This window comes from Pezoporus wallicus, unplaced genomic scaffold, assembly GCF_028554395.1.
Source record: "Pezoporus wallicus isolate ANWC-B61680 ecotype Strahan unplaced genomic scaffold, APGP_CSIRO_Pwel_v1 contig_8542, whole genome shotgun sequence".
Lineage (NCBI taxonomy): Eukaryota > Metazoa > Chordata > Aves > Psittaciformes > Psittacidae > Pezoporus > Pezoporus wallicus.
In genome coordinates this window covers 5,542,088-5,557,003 of record NW_026640148.1, presented here as the reverse complement: position 1 = coordinate 5,557,003, position 14,916 = coordinate 5,542,088, and the positions used below count along the sequence as shown (strand labels likewise).

Sequence of the window (14,916 nt, the reverse complement as noted above, 5' to 3'; positions counted from 1 at the left end):
GGCTGTGGCTTGATCAGTGTGGGCAAGTTGGGTGAAACTTGGTGGCCCTTGTTTCCTCAGCTCATGTGGGTGCTCACAGGGGTGGGCTGGAATCACTGGGTGGAAATGTGAATGAAAATGCAGGGCAGCATAAGAGTGAGCAGTGTCTGTGAGCTTTGCAGACTGAATGCGTGCTGTGTCCTACCCATGTTTTGCGAGCTTGGTAGAGCAGGACGGCGGTACAGTACAGAAGCATTGTGACAAACTGCCTCCAGAGGAAAGACATGGCCCGGGGGTGGTTTTACACTATCAACAACAGGTTGAGACAGGTTATTGCTCAGGCAGGCAATGATTGACTCCAGCCTGTGCTGGTGCTGCCATGCTGGCAGCAGGCTTGGGAAAGAAGAGGCTATTGGCCAAGGCCCATCTCATTATCTGGTCTCTGTCAGGAGCTGCCCAGGGGAGACCAAGAACAGAAGCAGCATCTGCTGCCCCTCCCCTTATTCCTGAGCCACTGCTCCGTCTATGACTGAGCTGTCCCTGGCTCTATCCCATTTGCAACAGTGGCAGCCCAACATGGATTTTGCCCTGTCTTACACAAAGACAGTATCACCTTTATGCATCCCCAAAACGTTGCAACACAGGGAATCACACAGAGTGCCAGTTCTTCTGTGTTCCCAGTGCAGAGTACCTGCCTATTCAACCACTTCTCCCAAGGAAACTGCCTTGCCCCAGAGTGTCCTTGTTGCCCTTTGGGCACAGGAATTGCAAGTGACACTACACGTGCCATGTGCCAGGGTTCAGGCAATATTGTCTTTTTCACTCCTTCCTTACCACGTTTTTGACTCATGCCAACCATGGAGCTGACAGGTGTAGTTGTTGACATGGAGCTGACACATGTTCCTGCATAGCAATCCTGGTTTTACAGCTTGCTGCTCAACGGCTGGAATTAGGATTGGTTTCCTCTGGCAAACAGTGAGCCTGTGCTAAATTTTGCCTGCCATCCTTCTGCCCAGTGGGTCAGTTCCTCCTGCACAGAAATTTTTGACAAGTCTCAGAAGGCCTCAACAGCACTTGGTGCTGAACTGAGGAGTACTAACACAGACTACAAACTCAGGCTTTCACAGGGAAGGCATAGCAGTTTCACGCACTAGTGTACGGGTTTCATAATTAAAAACACTTGGGATTTGAGGTTTTGGTGGTGTGTTTTGGTTTTTTTTTTCTGTCAGTAGCTTCCTCCCCACCCCCAAATTCTCAGGTTTGCTTTGTTACTGTACCTACATTCAAGATCCCCTCTGGGCTGAGGAGAGACACTGGGGAAAAACCTATGCCAGCTCACCTCTGAGTCTTTGGGCTTTGAACTTGCATTGCACAACCCTCACCGGGCTGTTTCTTAACTTCCTGTACAGCTTCATGAAAAAAAAACCAGGATATTTTAAGTAGCTACTGCAGCTTCGGAGCAGAAGCTGCTTGATTTGGGAGATTATTCTTTTCAGTGAAACCTACTTCCCTCATTAACGCAGGATGTTGAAAGATGTGAGTAGAGGATGAAGGGCAGCAGGAACTCACTGCACTGAAAAATCTTTCTCGACACGAGCTGCATATGGCACGTCCTCAATCCTGACTCACCAGACTCAAGCCATTGCAATAGGAGCTGCTTTGTTTTGCCCGCTCCCTATCAGCCTGCATTGAGCCTGGCTGCCGCAGGGGAGCAGCCCCCAACGCCTGCAGCTGCTCCAGCAGCAGCCCTGCCTGAAAGGGTCTCCCACCGAGCCTGCTAGTCAAAGGCACCTTACACCGTGCTTACTCAGTGCTAAGGGCCAAAGGATTTCTTTACCTTCTGGCTACTGGGGCTGTGCTAGCAGAAAAACAAACAGCAGCTCCAGAACAGATACAGCCACGCCAGCAGAAGTACAGTGATGTGATTCCAGGATGAAAATTAGCCATGCCAGCAGAAAAATGAGCAATTCCCAGTGTAAGCACACCAGCAGGAACTCTAAAGTGCAGAGAAAAGCCTCCCCACCTCATTATTCCCCGTCTCATTTTGGTGTTCTCCAGAGTAGCCCGTTTCTGGGGGAAAGCTGAGGTGGTGAGGACAGCCTGCAGGACTTCCAGCAGATGAGCACAGCCCCCATGCAGGATCTCGTGCCCAAACATTACGTGGTGTCATGACCAGAAGATGTTTCAGTGCAGAGAGCAGCTTAATGCTGAGGGTAGACGTGAAGAATCCTGTGTGGTTCCTCAGGGATTATAGAATGGCCCAGCTCTATTTCTGTAATTTCAGAGAGAAACAGATGGGCTCATAAATACTCCTTTAGCATACTCCAGTGCTTCTGTGGCTTGGGGACATTGTCCTTGGAACATCTGTGTCTGTGTCTATCACATTGACACTCCACTTATTTTTCTGCTTATACGCTTTTATTGCAAACAGCTAATCCCTCAGTTAGTGCTCACCCTGCTTTTCCATTCTGTAACATATCAGTCCCCCCCTTTCTAGCAAATGTTTGCCCCCCCAGTGATTCCTCCCCGTTCCCCCCCCCCCCCCCCCCCCCGGTGCTGATAGTTGCCATTAAATTTTTAAATCTCTAAATATGTTCAGATATTTGAAGCTGTCAGGAGTGTTAACCAGCTGCAAAGAAGATAATCCTTTCTGCCCCTAGCTGCTTCTCCTGGGTTCCCTTGTGTCCTTTCTGCCCACCAAACCCAAGCACATCTCCTGAAATGGCTGATGAGATGTGGTGCTCAGAAGTGTATATTCCACAGAAATGCCATCAAGTAGAGCCTATGGCCTTTGTTACTCTGCCTGTTCAATGTTCTTTCAGCTACTGAAAATCCTGTTCTCCTCCTGCCTGAGCTTTGTTGCACCTACTAACATTTAAGATAGCTTTTAGTCACTGTTTTTTATCACTGCTGTCATAAGGCAGGTAGGAAACATCTGCCTCAACTCCACCAGGGTGGCACTTGAAAGGGCTTTGTTCCTGTCACTGTGCCACTCTCACAACAAGCAGCCAACAGGTTCAGCTGGAGACAAGGGCAGGAAGTGGAATGGCTAGAAGGAAAGCTTTTGAAAAGGCAGGAGAGCACAACACCCCAGACTAGTGAAACTGTAACAATGCCACTTGCTACTATGGAATCAGAAAGCTTTGAATGAAACCATTTTAATTGTTTAACACACTTTCTGTTAGGAGGAGGTAATTCATTAGCAGAGTGAGGTCAGTCACATAAGCATTACCTCAGAACAGCTGACTCACTTTAAAAACACACCTGGTCTTGCTGTAACAGGGTGTGTTAGCTTCTGGAAGCCTAAAGGTGCCCTGCCCTTTGGAAAAAGCAGAAGCAACAGGACTTGACGCTTGCTGGAAGGAGAAAATGTTTGTCTTTTTCAGTGTTAACTGGACTTGCCCTGCTCTCAAAAATCTAAAGGCCTTTAGCATTTTAACCTGGGTTGCTGCAGCCCCACCAGGTCTTGCTGGCAGGAGATGGGAGTACCATCAGACACTGCCTGCTGGGAGAGCACTCCCCCGTGCAGCCAGCATAGCCCACCACATCATCCCTCACTGCCTTTCTGTGAGGTAAAAATATTTCTTTGGTTAGAGTTTGTTGTTGTTTTTTTTAGAGACACTTTAAAAACTCCTGAGCGATATTCCTGTGACAATTGGAGTCTCCTTCCCTAGCCAACACCCTGGCCAGAGGGCTCCATGAAGTCAGTAACGGGAGAAACAGGTTAAGACTGAAGCAACACAGCACACACCAAACGTTCGTGCCACCTGCTTTCGTGGCAGAAACCTGCCCGGAAGGGTCGCGAGCTTCTGCCACAGACACCGGGACGGGCCAGGTTAACGGAAGCTGCCGCGAAGTAACTACGAGATGGCGGCCCCCGCCTCAGGGCCCACACCACCACCCGCGCTGTTCCGGAGCGTAGCCCCGCCTACCCCGTCAGAGGCCGCGCGGCGGGCCGGAGAGAGAGAGAGGCTGGCTCACGGAGGGCGCATGCGTACGCGGGCCGACATCCGCCCGCGCCAGGCCTCGCGCACCGACATGGCGGCGGCCGAGGGTGGCGGCGGCGGCGGCGGTGGTGGTAGCGGGGCGCGGCCGGACGTCGCGGTGCAACGGGCAGAGCTGGGGCCGCTGCTGGCCACAGCCCTCAGGCCCGGGGAGTCCTGGTGAGCACACCCGGCCGGTCTTCCTCTCTGTTTCCTTTCCCTCTGGGCGGTGGGGCCTGTTGGAGCGGGTCGGGTTGGGTCGGGTCGGGCCGCGCCGCCTCTGAGGGGGACCGCTGAGCCCGGTGCCATGTGTTGCAGGTACCTGGTGGACAACCGTTGGTTTAAGCAGTGGAAGAAGTACGTAGGCTTTGACAGCTGGGACATGTTCGGCGCGGGTGATCCCAGCCTCTTCCCTGGGCCTGTTGACAATTCGGGGCTCTTTGGCGGTGAGTGGTCGCCGGCGGCGCCGGGGAGCGGGTCCTGGGCGGGGGGCTGGGCTAGGGCCGCGGCCGGGCTCCCTTTAGGCCCTCCTCTGTGCGCGCGTCTCGTCGCGCGGTTTCGCTTTTGAAGCCGTGCGTTCTGAAAGCGTACAAGCGGCCGTCCCGGCCTTGTAAATAGGAGACTGGTGCGGTTTCCTTTTGCCCGTGGGAGTGTTGGCGTTTCTCGGCGTCGTGGGTAGTGTGTGTAGGTCTTGAGAATAAAGGATTCTGTTTGATGCCGTGCGTTCTCATGTCTGTCTCCTTTTAGATCCAAAAACTCAGAGTTTAAAAGAACACCTCATTGATGAGCTAGATTATGTGTTGGTTCCAACCGAAGCCTGGAATAAGCTAGTGATGTGGTATGGCTGCATGGATGGACAGCAGCCTATTGTGAGAAAAGTAAGTATGGGCAAGCCCAGTTCTCTTCAGCCTGGTTTTATTGTCTGGTCTCTACCAAACTTAGTGTTTATTTTGCTAGATGTGAGGACAGGATCCTCAGCAGCTCTGTGGAGTTAATAACATAAAGTCTTTTATCGTGTTGTCTGAAAGAGTATCTTCCAGTGCTACAGTTCAAATGCCTGAATTTTCAGTGATTCTGAGTTGAGGGGCTATATGTGGGAAAAGCCGTGAACCTTGTTCTGGTTAACTTTTTGCCTTATTATTTGAACCAGTGCAGTTTGAACTAGTGCAGTGGTTTTATGTTGCATGGAATAGTTTGCAGTTTCTTGAAAAATTAAAGTTGTCATTATTTGCAGAAACAAAGAGGCATTGGAATAGGTTATGTTTTACTACAGGCAGCTTAGGGACTTCCTCCGGAGTTTAAGGTAGTTCTTGTTTTCCAAAATTCTGTTCCAGAAAGTAAATTTGTAAGTTTTGGTTCTGGAAATGCATCAGACACTTGGTTATGGGTAAAAGTTTTTTTTGTTTGTATTTTAGTCTTAGGTTTTTGCGCTGACTAAACAGAGTCATTAGTCACTACACCAAGTAAATAGTGCTGATATAATGTACAGCATTAATATTGCTTAAGTTTTAAGTAGTGTTATGTTGGCTTGCTTCAAGGAATGCAAGGCCCAGGAAAGTGTAGCACTGGAATGGTAAAAGGAAGTAAGGTCCCTCTCATGCAAGCCCACTGCTGGTCAGTGCTCCTGGAATGTTGTCACTCAGTGTGGGCTAGAAAATACATGGGATGAAAAATTCTGATGTCTTCTGAAAGCATGAATACTTCCAGGTTCACTCTGCTGAGTAGAAAGAGCTCCTGTGTAAACCAGGAGTAGAGGTGTGTGGAAAAGAATTATAGCATGTAAAGGAAATGTGGTTCTAGTAGGGATAATTTAGCAAGGAATAGGAAAATCTGTACTGAGAAGGAAAGCTGGAACCAATGCAGATCAGTGACTCTGAGTTAGAAAGCTTTTGTTAATGAGTATGTTTTTATTTTCACAAAGCCTGGCACGTTGTTAGACATTTCCTTTTCTGAAAAATTCACAAGTTGGACAATAGGTATGGATGTTATTGGGGAAACACTTGGTTGACAGGTTTAACCATGTGAGCCCCCTTTTCTTGGGGTATCAGATACCACTATTCAACACTGTAATTACTGGGGGCTAGAGCTTAGAGCTGGGGCTGTTTTACAGGTGTAAGATTCCAAGTTATTGCTGCCCAGTTAAGAGTAAATTCGTAAAGTTTTGAATTGCTATGAGAGTGCCAGTTCCCGTTTATTGTTAACCCAGTAACTCAAGTGGATTTTTATATTTCAGTGTTAAAATACAGCGGAGCATTAGGTTTGTGGGATGATAACAGCCTCTTATAAAAACAAAGTGAAAGGTCATTGGGTACACAAGCTGTAGCACTGCACCTGAACAGAACATGGCCAGTATTTGGTTACAGTATTCTCCAGGTGGTGTTGGAAGCAAAGCACTTAAACTTGTGGTCCTTGAATGCTTTAATCCTTTTCCTAAAGCTCGATCAATTGTAATTCATACATCAAAATACCCATAAAAGTAGAATTTGGAAAGTAGTGTTCAGGCATCTTTGTAATTCTGCAAGCTGGTATTTCTTCCACCTCTATGTGTCTGATGATCAGAGTCAAGTACAGGAGGATTAGATTAGATTTACTTGTGGTTCAGGTTTCTTTTGATAATCTCAAACCATTTTTTTGTGCAGTCTTCTGTAGAGTCCCAAAGTGTTTAAATGTACAAGATGCAGACCAGTGTACTTCCACAGTGCTGTGCTCAGGTTGCTGTCCAGTGGGGTGGACACGTTTTACTGTGACACAGGACAAGCCAGCTGGTCAGACACTCTTTAAAGGACATCTGCAGGCAATTAGAGACTCTTCTTTGTCATTTATGTGTCCTAATGGACACAGTGAGCTCATCAAAAACTTCTTGGAGAGAGTACTTCCATTCCTGAATATGGCTTTTATTTATTTGATTCTTGCTATGGAATACTGGAGAACAGGACGTCCCATTTAATGAAATTCCTTCTGAAAAAGAAATAGAGACCTTGTGAATTGGTTCCTTTGCATAGTTTTTCTTTAAAAGAAAAACCAAAACCCAAAACAAACAAAACCAACAAAAAAACACCAACAAACCCCACAAAAAATCAAACCAGCAAAAAAAAGAGACTGATTTTTCCTGTCAAACGTGTTTAAAGAGGGAGAGTTTTACTTTCTGTTATAACAGCAAAATACTGAGGATCTTTCCAAATGTGTGTGTTAATTATTTACCTTTAAAGCACCTTACCTAATCTAATACAACCCTATAAAAGCTCAGAAGAGGGAAGCATGACACAGATGTAGGTCATAGCAACTCTGGTGTCACTCAAATAGAATAGAATATTTCAGTTGCAAAGGACCTGCAATGATTATCTAGTCCAACTGCCTGATCACTTCAGGGCTGATCAAAAGTTAGAGGAGATTATTAAGGCTGTTGTCCAAATACCTCTGAAACACTATTACTATTACACCAGATGGTTCAATAAATTATGATCTCAATTTTACAGGTAAAGAACTGTGGAGGGAATTGTGCTGTGGTGTTTGGTGTTCTGGGTTTTGTTTTTTTGTGGTTTTGTGGGGTTTCTTAGTTTTTTCTTTTTTTTTCCCTTCATCGTCCAGTTACATCACAGTTGTCTCATAACTGGCCCCTGAAATGTGCTTTTCTTTCTGGTCTGATGTGTTTTGTGATCTGTAGGTAAAGCATAGTGTCTGCTCTTATAGAATACCATTCTCTAAACATGCTGAAAGCTAGTGGGTGGGTAGGTGTACTTACTGGAGTGTTCTCTCAAATGCAGATTGATTAGAGAACCACTCTGAAATAAAGCAGTTTTGAGGAGTTGTCTGTTTTTGCAAGGAGAGCAAGGACAGGCTAATGAGGCACATTCTGTGTATCATGCAGAAAAGTAATGAATGCTTTGTCTTACTGTCTTGTAATAGAAGGGTTTTTGCTCTGGTGCTCCTGGCTTATTTCTTTTTTATGCAAACCTTAGGCAAAGACTGGAGGCAGTTGTGTTGTTTTGTTTTTCTTTTTTTTTTTTTTTTCCTTCCTCCTAAAATGCTCTGAGTGGTCAAATATTTTTCATGGGTAGTTACTGGCACTGTCAGTTCAGCTGTGATGGTGGACCTTTGGAACTTTGCACTTTGGAAGGAAAGCACTGCAGTTTCTTATGTTTTAGGAAATGAAAACTTCAAAACAAGCTGACAGAAGCTGTGACTTGGAAGCAAGTCAGTGTTCGGTTTATGGCTTGACTTGCAAGACTTGTAACTTAAAGTATTTAGGCAAGTGTACCTTACAGAGCACTGCTCAGTATTTTAACTCTTTTTTGTTTATCACATCTGCCTTCTATTTGCAGGTAGTGGAATATGGTCTGTTTGTGAAGCACTATAAGGTTGAAGTTTATCTTCTTGAGCTGAAACTGTGTGAGAGCAGTGATCCTGACAATGTAATCAGCTGTCACTTTAGCAAAGCAGATACTGTTGGTAAGTAGTTCTCTGATGCGTGAAGCTGTGCTCTGAGGCTACCTCAAGAGATACTTTGTGCCATACAGAACAAGAATAGTGTTGATAAACTGGAGCAAATCTAAAGAGTACCAACAGGGTAGTCAGAGTTGGATCACGTGATGTCTGAGACTGAGGGAGCTACGTTTTGCCTGGAAAAGAGAAGGCTTTGAGGGTCCTAATAGCACCTGTGAGGAGGTTACTGAGAACATGGAGTCAGGCTGTTTACTGAGTAACAAAGCAACAAAACAAGAGACAGTAGTCAGAAATTGAAACAGGACAGATTCCAGCTAATACAATTAAAATGTTTTCTGTGTTAGCATAGTTAGACATTTGAATAGGGCCCAGAAGGGTGGGGGAATCTCCTACCTTGCAATTTTTGAACGGCTGATTGGATAAGCCCTGAGCAGCCTGATCTGAATTCACTGTTGACCCTGCCTTGAGTGTTTAAATGAAGAATCCTCTTAGTTTCTTCCAGCCATAGTGATTCTGTGTATGACACAGGGAGTTGTGATTAAAAGCTTTGGGGAATACGTTTCTAACTCATGTCCTTAAGAAGCATCCATGTCACTCACATCCAGCAGTTCTGTCTCTGGTTTTCCTATGATTCCTTCTTCCTAGTGTGTGACTATTTTGAACATCTTAGTGGCTCTTCCTACACTTCTCCCTGAAACTTGGCTCATCTCTCTTTCTCTCTCTCTCTCTCTCTCTGTATGTTTGCTGTATTTACTTCTGTAAAAATACTGACTGTCAGCTGTCATATTTTTGTAAAGATATGTTTTTTGTTTGTTTGCTGATGTTTGACCTGCCAGTAGTAACTGAGAACACTTCCTTCTTGAACCTTCAAATGATAACTGTTTCACAGCAGCTGGCGTTTGGGCTGAAATTTCTCAGTGTGTTCTGAACATTATTAGTTTGAGGGCTTGACAGGCAAGTATATGCCTGAAATGATCAGTGATGTACCTCTTTGCTGAATGTCTGACTTGTGAGGTTTTTTCCCAAAAGCACTCATGTTTTATGAATTTTGGTGTTGTTTTCCTCCTGAACAGCTACCATCGAGAAAGAAATGAGAAAACTATTTAATATCCCTGCTGAGAAGGAAACTAGGTTATGGAACAGGTATATGAGTAACACTTACGAGCAGCTCTGCAAGCTGGATAGCACAGTCCAAGATGCAGGGCTCTATCAGGGTCAGGTAAGGGGCATAACTTTTGATTCTCATGTACTGCTTTCTCTACTATGTTTTTTTTGTTTTTTTTTTTCTTTTTTTCAGTTGCTTTTATGTACTTTGAGCAAACATTGAAAGTGTGATTTGTGAATGATTTTGCAAAATGTGTAGTAGGCTTGCAGTTACCTTTCTTAATTATCTGAACTATCTTTCAGATGGTTCTAATAGAAGTGAAAAATGAAGATGGCACGTGGCCTGGACAGCATATCCTGGCAAAGTAAGCAAGCATGTTCTAAACGTTTCTGCTGTTTTGTCCAGTTTGTTTGCTAGACTGTAGCCACTACATGTTCTCTCTGGGAGCCTGGTTGTCATGAGCTATTGTGGATTTCTTTGTTTTGGCTTTTTTAAGGAGAGAAAATCTTGAAAATAAACATTCTTCCAAGGTTCTGTTGCTGATTTCTTGTCTCAGCCAGTGTCTCCTGTTACACAAATAGATTGTGTAAGGGTTAAGTACCTTAAGTTCTAGGACCTTTAGGTTCTTAGGAGGCACAGGTGCTATTTACGTTGAGTTAGTCTACTTAAAAAAGCTACCTCTGGAAGCTGCACAGAGGAGGGGAAAAAAAAAAGTCTTCTGCCATTGTAGAACAAAAAGGATCTTGGAGTATATTTCCAAAGCTGCTAGTGGTGAATGCTTGGAGTTCTGGTAATTCCCCCTTAAAAAGTGTATTGAAATATACTTTTTGTTGTTTCAGTTTTAAGCTGAACAACCCCACTTGCCCCAAAGGCAATTATACAAGCCTACTACAAGTAAGTACTACATGGATACGTCTACTATCTAATTTAGAGAAGAGCTAGGTAGAAGAGTTTAATGAAATACTGTATATAGAGAGTGAATGGTGTAGAATGGAAGCTGCTTGCAGTGGTAAGAAACTGCTCGTACCAAGTCCTGTGAGTAGGCCATAATAAAGAAAATGCTTTTCTGTATAATATGGTTGACTTCCAGAACTTGTTGCCAAGTTACCTCATTTGAGACCAAGATCTCACTAGTGTTAAACTTGAAGAAAGGATCAAATAGGTCAGTGAAACCTTTTTTTAAACAGTTCTCTACTTCTGAGAGATAATACTGGGTAAATGGATCAGGTGAATGTCCATCATATTACAATGAGCTTTCAGTAAGAGCATTGTGTGAAGAGCATCTAAACATTCATATCATGTACATAATCAAGTACTGGTGGACAGTCAGTATTAGAGAAGGAGCCATGCAAGACCAGATCATAACCTGTTGTTTACACATAAAACAAAGCCAAAAAGGAGCCCTGTAGCATTCCCAGGTCTGTGTTTCCCTTTTTTGTCAGCTAGTCTGCTATGTAAGCACTTCAACCTTTAGAGGTACTTAAATGGAAATGGTTATGGGTACACAGATTAGTGTTTGCTAATGACATGGAAATAAACATTTGCTTATTATAATGTAAAACTTGTGAAATTGTTTGACTTGATGCTGATAATGGTGGCTGAAAGAATTGAATTAAGTCATATGAATAGCTTTATCTGTGCCTTTGTGCATTGTCTTGTACTTAATCCTATCTCAGGCAAACATTTTGCTCTAGTAGTTTCTTTCTCAGCTGGAGAAAATACCATTTAGCCAGGACCATGGGAAACTTTATATTTAAAGTTTTTTTCTTTAGGCTGCATCACTTTAAAAGCTTATGAGAAAGTTTGTGTATTTAGAGTTTTGATGCCATAAACCAAACAGGATGGAGAGCATTCTGCTGTTGGTAGAGGAATGGTGAGTGTCTGCACCACTGCCTGTGTGCCAAAAGAAGCCTTGGAAAGCTGAGAGTTCATGTCACTCACTACATTTATATGTGCGTGCAAGGTGACTATGAGGTGGGCGAGTTCCCTGTTGTGAGGATTTTCCCCCACCATTTGGTGTTAGTCAGAAGCACTGGCTCTTGCCAGGGCAAACAGCTTTTCCCCATGTTTGGCAGCCCTCGGTCTATTTCCCAGCCATAAAGCTGGCTGACATTTAACAGAAAGCATGCTATTAAACATCACAGCAGTCTTTGGGTGGTATATTTGTATGTTAGTTTGCTTCTCCTTAGGGAACAAAATGCTTGCATCTTGTAGTTTGAAACTGCTTTTATTACTAGACAAAGTTTCAGAAGAGGGAATAGATTATACTTATTCTAGGAATTTTGGAATTGGAAGCATGTTTTGTTTCTGACGGGAGATTTTATCAAAGACTCTGTGGAACTTGGTCCTCTTTGATTGTTACTGACAAGACTCCCAAAATAAAATGCTGAGCTAGCAGAGTTCCAGCTCAGTCCTAGAACACACGTTTTTATCCTGGGTATCATTTTCTTGGCACAAATGAACAAGAAATTGTGTTGGATCTGTAATAACAGAACCTTTTCTGTCAGGTATTACATTTGAAAGCAGGAGTGAAGTTGTATTTAGCATCTGCCTGGTAGCTGTCTGCCTCTCTTTGGAATACTCAGCAGTAGAATTCGTTTTTGTTCTTTGGTTTCTGCTGTAATTTTCTTGCTGTTTCCGATTCCTGCTCTTCCTTTTACTGATGGCAGTGTATACATGGTGAACCTTTTCCCCTCTCCCTGTGTTACTCTCCTCAGTAAAAGTGTTGAGGAGTTGTTTCGTTCACATATATGGTATAGCATATGTGGCTTTTCTCAGGTACTCTGTCCTGTTATAGGCATCTGTTCAACTTGAAACGACATTCCATGATATTACATGCCAGAAATTACTGTACAGTCTTAAGACCTTTATGGTTGGTACGTATTTTGTAGGTATGTAATACCATAATTAAATGCCCTCTCGTATTTAAAACTGATGTCCTTCTCCTGGTTCCTTGTGTGCTCATGATTTAGGAGAAGCTTATTTTGTGGGAGTTCTTTATTACGTGACTTTCAAGTGCTTGAGTTTGCAGTAGGTGCCGTGTGCTTTCAGGGTATTGTCAAGTATGTAAGATAAGTCAGGGAGGCTTTTGCATGTAAGAACTTTCTAAATGAAAATGTATTATGGTCTCTGCTTTGCCAATTAAATGTAAGTCCTGCCTTGTCTAGCTTTGACAGAAATGTCACTGTGTGTATATATATGTATATATGTATTTATTGGTAGTTCAAAGGAGGACTAATTCTGCTGTATCCTCTGAAGGTAGCTTCAACTGAATTGAAACACTTTTTCTGTCTCTGTCTCCAAACGCTTGAAAGCCTTTTGCAGTACTCTTTCAAGCTGTTCCGCTTAGCAGTTTTTCTTCTTATCAACCATATGGCTTCACAGTTTCTGGACTAATTTTGTACTTTTTGTGCTGCAAGTCTTCAGATTTCTTCTCACTTGCCATTTGTGTGGGTTTTGAAAGGTTTTGTGGCAAGATGTGAAACTGCTGCCGTCTTTAATTGGCAGACGGGGGGCAATGTGCATCAGTATTGTGAAGCATGAAGTTGTGTATGTGGGGATGAAGGTCATGAGCCCAAAATACGTGCTGGGCTCTGTAAGAATGTGATACCAGTCCTGGTTCGTTTTCCTGGATGTGAGCTCATGTAGCAGCCTTGAGACAAAACCAATGAAAACAACCTCAGTGCTTCAGTAGGGAAGTGCTGAGTGTGCATCAGAAGATTTTGATAACTGGCACACTGATAAAACTGCACATTTTTTCAGTTTATTATCATGTCCTGTGGTGCTGTAAACAGATTTGGAAAGTAGACTAATGAGAGGCTTCAGACCAAAGTGAATTGTTGAAGAATTAGCATGTTTTTTTTTTTGTGCTAGGAGACTTGGAAGTTAAAATGTTTTATCAGTGAGAAATGTAAAAGATTATTTTAACACTTAAAAGCTTCTGTAGGATATGAGAAACTCTACAGGCAGCAGATGGAGGTGAGCACAAACCAGTGTGCAAATGATGAAGCCAGGTACTCATGTTGCAAATGAAATGCAAGTTTCTTCTGACTATAAGGGTTGGTCACTAGAACAGTTTGTGGTCTGGGTTGGTTGCTGTTGGCTGTTCTGAAACCATGATGGAAGGTTTTTCTAGGTATATTTTTAGCTCGGATAGGAGTTATTTTGAGAGACTTAAATTGTGCTTAAGCAGGAGGACTGATTGAGCAGTCATATGATGCATTCTCATCCTCAGACCTGTGAAATTATTGTTTTCTTTTTCAAATCCCTGAACTGTAGCATGGTTACATGAAGTCTGTCTTCAATATAGTTTACTTCTCTATAGGTTTTGTTGATGAAATGTAACTGAATGTGTTTATCCCTATCAGAAACATTGTAGTTGTGATCAAAGGGAAGTTCCAGGAGCGTGGCACCTTCCAGTCCAGTGTCTGTTGTGCATAGAGAGACCAAACTGAGCATAGTTTCAGTGGTAACCCACTGAGTAGCCCAGAATGTTTTGGAAGGTTCTAAGTCATGAACTTAAAGAAGAAATAATGTTTATCTCTTACTTCACAGCAAAGTATTGGGGCCTCCATTTCGAAGGGAGCAGAAGTTGCATACTGTGAGAGATGGTGGGGGGGGCAGGTGGCTTTGGCTACTCAAAGTCTGCAGGCTCCATAAATAAACACTTCTGGGGATAAATGCTTTGCATCCAGGACTTTGTTGTCATCTCTGTGCAAATGAGAGTCTCCTTGAGAGCCTACAGTGTTGTGGGGACATTAACAGCAGCTTCCTGGGGTTAAAAATGGAAGCTTTCAGAGGAAAACAATTTTTCTAAGCTGCTATCTGTGCCTTTCACCTGGAATCATAGTTACCTTTGTGATCATCCTGTGAAATGAGGGGGAACAGCTATCCATCATAAATCCTCAATCTTTCTTCAGTTATTACAGGTAGACGAGTAACTTGTAACATGTAAGAGTGCTTATATTTGTATTCCCAAGTGTATTTGATTTCTGTTTTATTCTCCTCTTTTGGAAAGCTGTTGGCCTCTCTTTCATTGCTGTACTTCTTACATGATCCTTTCCAATTTCTAACAGGAACTCCGTCAAGATCCTTGATAACTTTGTAGGTAGACTTTTCTCTGCTCTGTGACTTGACTCTTATCTTTCCTTTCTCATCCAAATTGTTTTTTTTTGTTGTTGTTGGTTGTGGTTTTTTTTTAATCTTCCTCCAGAGTTCATAGCTTTTCTGTGTGTATAGGATATTCCTGAAGTACTTCTGGGCACTCTTCAGTTGCTATCTGACTTGGGATTCTGCACTGCCTTGATGCTTCAGTTGAAAAGTTTGAAATCCCTTAAGTTGTTGACCTTCTTTTCTCCTTATTAGATTTCCTTCATATTATTTTCCTGGCATCTTACTCTGTTCTCT

At 43.4% G+C, this 14,916-nt stretch overlaps 1 protein-coding gene across 4 annotated transcripts in view; it reads left to right on the top strand.

The window, feature by feature from the left end:
- The first annotated feature begins 3,969 nt into the window (after positions 1 to 3,969).
- USP4 (ubiquitin specific peptidase 4) overlaps positions 3,970 to 14,916 on the top strand; it is a 35,445-nt gene continuing 24,498 nt past the window's right edge. For 2 of the 4 annotated variants that reach the window (XM_057417508.1, XM_057417509.1), the window contains exons 1-6: positions 4,048 to 4,142; positions 4,281 to 4,408; positions 4,710 to 4,840; positions 8,285 to 8,411; positions 9,479 to 9,624; positions 9,813 to 9,874. In XM_057417508.1, the coding sequence (XP_057273491.1) occupies positions 4,345 to 4,408; positions 4,710 to 4,840; positions 8,285 to 8,411; positions 9,479 to 9,624; positions 9,813 to 9,874 (530 nt within the window). In that variant the 5' untranslated portion in view covers positions 4,048 to 4,142; positions 4,281 to 4,344. Of the gene's footprint in view, positions 4,143 to 4,280; positions 4,409 to 4,709; positions 4,841 to 8,284; positions 8,412 to 9,434; positions 9,625 to 9,812; positions 9,875 to 14,916 lie in introns of those variants that run through there. The other 2 variants (XM_057417507.1, XM_057417510.1) reach the window with 2 other exon arrangements.